Source organism: Myotis davidii, unplaced genomic scaffold (genome assembly GCF_000327345.1).
Source record: "Myotis davidii unplaced genomic scaffold, ASM32734v1 scaffold75, whole genome shotgun sequence".
Classification (NCBI taxonomy): domain Eukaryota; kingdom Metazoa; phylum Chordata; class Mammalia; order Chiroptera; family Vespertilionidae; genus Myotis; species Myotis davidii.
The window spans coordinates 1,458,703-1,463,711 of record NW_006286977.1 but is presented as its reverse complement, the minus strand read 5'-3'; the positions used below and the strand labels follow the sequence as shown (position 1 = coordinate 1,463,711).

Sequence of the window (5,009 nt, the reverse complement as noted above, 5' to 3'; positions counted from 1 at the left end):
CGACCCAAGCCGGCTCATCTCCGGCACCCGGGGCTGTCCTGGAGCTCAGGCCGAGGCTGGCCAGAGAGCCACATGTCCCGGCTCCGCACAGCTGGGCGGCCGGCAGCAGGGAGGCCACGGCTCCTTGGAAGGAGCAGGCTGGCCACACAGCAGGGCGGCCGGGTAGGATCCTCTCAGGGAATCAGATCAGCCACAGGCCTTCAGCCTAAAGAAAATGCCTGCCCCAGATTGAGGAAATGCCAACAGGGGCCCCACCCCCGCACCAGCTCAGGCTTGTATCCCCATGAAGACTGAACACTCAGAGATTCAGCAGAGGGAAAGCCACACCCGGAGCTCGGCATCTTCCTAAGAAGGCTCTGCGTTCCCTCCAATGATGGTGCGGGGCGAGGGGGGGGAGGGGGGGAGGGAGGATGGTGATGGTGAGGATGATGATGGTGAGGATGGTGATGGTGGCAGTGATGGTGTAGTGAGAATGGGAATAAAAGGTTATATGTTGCCTTGGTGAGGATGATGATGGTGGTGATAGTGGTGGTGATAGTGATGGTGATGGTGAGGATGGTGATGGTGGTGATGATGATGGTGATGATGGTGATGATACTAATATTAATAAAACTTTACTGAGCATTTACTATGTTATAAATAAGCATGTTAACCTCCTTTATCCTCACAACTCTGAGAGGTAAATGCTATCATGAGTCCCATTGTATCGAGGAGGAAACAAGCTCCCAGAGGTAAGAATCCCAAGACCACATGGGTATATAGTGTTGGGGTTCAAATCCACACTCTTCATAGCTGGTCATCCCACCTGGGGAATCACATAATAGGATTGTTTTGCTTCCGCATTAACTTCTGGAGAATGAGAGACTAGATTCCTTCTTTCCGGTGCAGAAAGGAAAGTTAGAAATCTACAGAGGACAGCCCCTTCCTCCCCTCCCACCGCCTCACTCCCCCACCTGCCCTCCTTCATACTCTGCACCTGTCACGTCACTTCCTCTGCTCCACTGTGAGCTCCCGGAGAGCAGAGACTGGGGTCCGCTGACTTCCGCCTGCACGCAGCACACAGCCGGTGCGCAGACCTTCGCTGGCAAGGGACTTGGCCTCCCAGCAAGCCCCAGCCCTCAGAGGCAGGACCCCAAAGCCAGGCTGGGCATCCCCAGAGATCACCTGTGGCCACGCTGCTTGTGGGGGCCAACCTGGAACACCAGCCTCGGACAGCTGCCCCACCTGTCCCTCTTCCAACCACAGTGAGTCAGGCCCTCTCCTCTCCCCGGGCCTTCCACCCACCCCGTGGATCTAAGGCCGGGTCAAGGAGGCCGCCACCTCACACCATGATGGGACTGCAGACCAGCAGGTTGACACAGGCAGAAGGATGAGCAGCTGCCGGCAGCCTTTGCACAAGTGGGCTGATGGAGTGCTACTGACAAACAGCCTCTCGGCACCTGCCTCACCCCAGTGAGTGTGTCTTCATGAGAAGAGTCAAGCGTGTTCTTGTTCAAGAGCCCTGGGAGATCCGTCAGAGAACAGCAAACACACGCCACCCCGAGAAGGAACTCAGTGCTGCTTCTCGTGCCTGGGCCTGGAGCCAGGGCACGGCTGACCAGGGGGCACAAGGCACCTGGGTACTTCAGGGAGACTCGGGGTGACTGCCAAGGCTGTCTGGATAGTGATGGTGAGGATGGTGATGGTGATGGTGCAGCCAAGGCTGTCTGCCGCCTCTGCTGCACCACGCCCACGCCCTGTACCTTAGGGCACTGCATTCAAATGGGGGCTCTAAATGCAAATTTAATCCTCACTGAGATACCATTGGTCCATCAGACCGACAAAGATCAAACAGTTTAATGAGAGACCATGTTGGTAAGTATAGGGGGAAACAGGCCTTCCCTATGTGGCTTCTGGGAATATAAACTGATAGAGCCTCCATGGACAGCAATTAAAACCCATCAGGGTCCCTGTGTGGGGGTTCCCTTAGGGGGCTGGTGTGCATATGAAATGAGGTAACGAGTGCAGGACATCAGAATCATCAAGACCAGTTTGGTTTTCTCAGAAGACTACCTCCAAAAGGGAGATGCTTAGCAAATGAGGTGGTAATGGTCCTTAAGTCCCTGATGTGATAACAGTCCCCATTCCAACTGAAGATGCTAGACTGCCCATCGAAGGAGCTGCCCACCCACCTTCCTTCCACTGATTGCCAAGGAACAGTATGCGGGGAGGCGGTAAAAGTCTGAGACCTGAGACACCCAGAAACCCAGCCAGCGGGTAGTCTGCAACCCTGGCTCGGCACCTCGGGCAGCAGAGTGGACTTACCAGACATCCCAGCCCATTCTCTCAGCCGTCTTACTTCCCAAAGGCTGGAAACTAAAGGGTCTCAAAAAATTAAAGTCTTTCAACACCAGCGTTCGGCCCCTAGCCTCCTGAACATTGGAAGGATGAGCGTTCTCTGCCTGTTTATTTGGCGTTTGGGGGTGTCTGTCCCCTAAGATGATTACAAATGGCCACTTTGGTTGGTCACCTGACATCGTGTGCTGCGTGCATTTCAGAGTGACAAATGGGAGAGAGGTAGACCTTCAAAAACGTTTCTTCCTCTTCTCTGTCCCCCACCTTCCAGGCCCCTAAACACAGGCCAGACCCAGACCACCTCTAAATACCCACTTGGGGTCACACAGCCTCAGGCTCACTGGCCATCCCCTGTTCCTAACAGGATTCTCGGATGGTGATAGTTTTAAGAAACAGTGACATTAAAACAAAACATACACCCTCTTTAAAAAAGAGACCCAACCCAGGGCCTGCACATGGTGGAAGCAGCCAGGACTGACCCTGTGGACCTGGCCCCACCCTCTGGCCGCCACCACTTCCTCTGCAGGTGGAGGAAGCTCGCGTCCCTCCCCGGCGTCAGCGCAGCACCCACCTGCCCAAGTGCTCCTGCAGCACCTGGTAAACGCTGATCCGAAACGTCTGGTTGTCGAAGCGCTCCCGGATGTAGTCCTTGTAGATCCGGAACTCGGCTGCAGTCACGGCCTCCCCTTCCGGGATCTTGGAGAGATCAAACCGGAACTCTCGATGGTGGTAGCGTGGGTGGAAAAACTCCTTGTCGTGTTCCACTGGGAAGGGAATAACACACACGGGCACCAGCAGCTCGTTAGTAACTGGCCGCACGCTCCTGGCTCAGAGGCCAGCATCTGGCTAAGCCCATTGCAAGCGACCCCAGTGGTGACGGCTCAGCCCACGCCACCTGCTTGGGCTGAAGTCCCCTGGGGAAGCAAGGGCGGTGACTCTGCATGCACCTGCCGGGGAGAGGTGGCAGTGACCACAGCGGTCCTAGCAGCCCTGAGGCTCAGGTTTCCGGAGAGCAGGTCTGGGTGTGCATCCAAACTCAGCTACTAACTAGCTGAATGGCCTGGACGAAGTACCAAGTACCTGCAGTTTCTCCATCGAAAAAAATGGGGAGAATCATCCTTCTTCTTTTGTTGTTGTCGGAGGTAAGTGATCTAATTCGCTAAGTAGCTTAACATCTGGTAGGGCCAGACGACTGCGAGTTGTTATTAGTCAACATCGACCTCACTGTGCCTCTCCGGGTCCCTCGGCACCTGGTGCTCAGCCTGGCTGCACGTGAGAACCACCGTGGAAGCTTGGAAAAAACAGGGGTGCCCTGGCCCATGGCTGGGCTGGGAAACGTTTCCTAACAGGCTCTCTGGGAGCCCGTCTGTAGTGCTGGCCAATTTCCATCTCGCAGATCTCAGCTTCCCCAGGGGGGCGGGGAGATGGCACACTGGCTCCAGCAGCCGCTGCTCTCTCCCCTCTGAACCAGCGGCAGGGTGTCACAGGGGGCGGGTTCAGAGCCCGGTACTTTGTAAAGCACCCAGACGTTTCTCACAGACTTAGGTTTACAACCTAAGTTGGTAATGGTTGCCAGGTTTACAACCACAGACTTAGACTTCTAAGAGATGGCATGGCCGGGGGCTTTGGAAAATGACTTCAGGACAAAACAAAGTGAAGGACCACAGCGCTTCTCCCTGACACAGGCAGTGAGGCCAGACCAGGAGAGCATGCCCCCTTCGCAGGGGATAAACACCGAGATGGTATAAGCCCAAGGGATGGTCCTGGGGGTGCACCGCGGTTCCTGGGGTGCCCTGCATCCTCTGGGCCCAAGTGGAGCAGGGATGGAGCTGGGAGAACAAGTTCAGGAAGATGCAGAACGGCCGCAGGCCAGGCTCCGGAGGGTTTGCAGCATCTCTCATCTCCTGGGGACAGTCCCCGCTGCACCTCCCGTAGGGGAGGGGAACAGCGTGGCAGAGGGAGAAGCAGGACCAGCGTGCTGCAGCTCAGTGGGCCCGAGAGCTGCCGGGCCGGGCTCGGGCTGCCGCAGCTAAGGACTGGATGCTTGATGAAGGAGGCAGCCGCACCAGCAGCCCCAGGGCTCCATTGAGAAGACACTGGGGTGAGGGCAGGGGCACTGGGGAATGAGCCACCCCTCGGGCTGCTCCCTCCTGGGCTGAGGGGGCAGGTGACATCTCAAGGTAGGGGATTCCGGCCAGGCACAGAGTGGCCCCACATCTGGACCGCAGCCTCTGGGACCCCAGACTCTATGGGAGAGCTGGCCGGAGGGAAGGGCTCTCCAGAACCGATGGCAACTGTCCTCACCCCGCCCCCACCCGCCCCTTCACACTCACAGGAGTACCTCTCTTCTACCCGGTCCAAGAAAAAGGCAAGGCAGAATCTGATGTCAAAACATGGCCATGGGGCCCAGCCAGCGTGGCTCAGTGGTTGAGCATGGACCTATGAACCAGGAGGTCACGGTTGGATTCCCAGTCAGGGCACATGCCTGGTTTGTGGGCTCGATCCCCAGTAGGGGGTGTGCAGAAGGCAGCCGATCAATAATTCTCTCTCATCATTGATGTTTCCATCTCTCTCTCCCTTTTCCATCCTCTCTGACACACACACACACACACACACACACATAGCCATGGGGACTCTGATCTATGAAGGCGGAGAGAGAGGGAGGGGTCTTTTGT

At 56.6% G+C, this 5,009-nt stretch overlaps 1 protein-coding gene across 1 annotated transcript in view; it reads right to left on the bottom strand.

The window, feature by feature from the left end:
- Window positions 1-5,009, bottom strand: part of BMP7 (bone morphogenetic protein 7) — a gene marked incomplete at its 5' end in the record, with an annotated part of 72,475 nt that overhangs the window by 38,055 nt on the left and 29,411 nt on the right. The window contains one exon of the mRNA XM_006758852.2: window positions 2,906-3,098. Coding sequence (XP_006758915.1) covers window positions 2,906-3,098 — 193 coding nt within the window. The remainder of the gene's footprint in view (window positions 1-2,905; window positions 3,099-5,009) is intronic.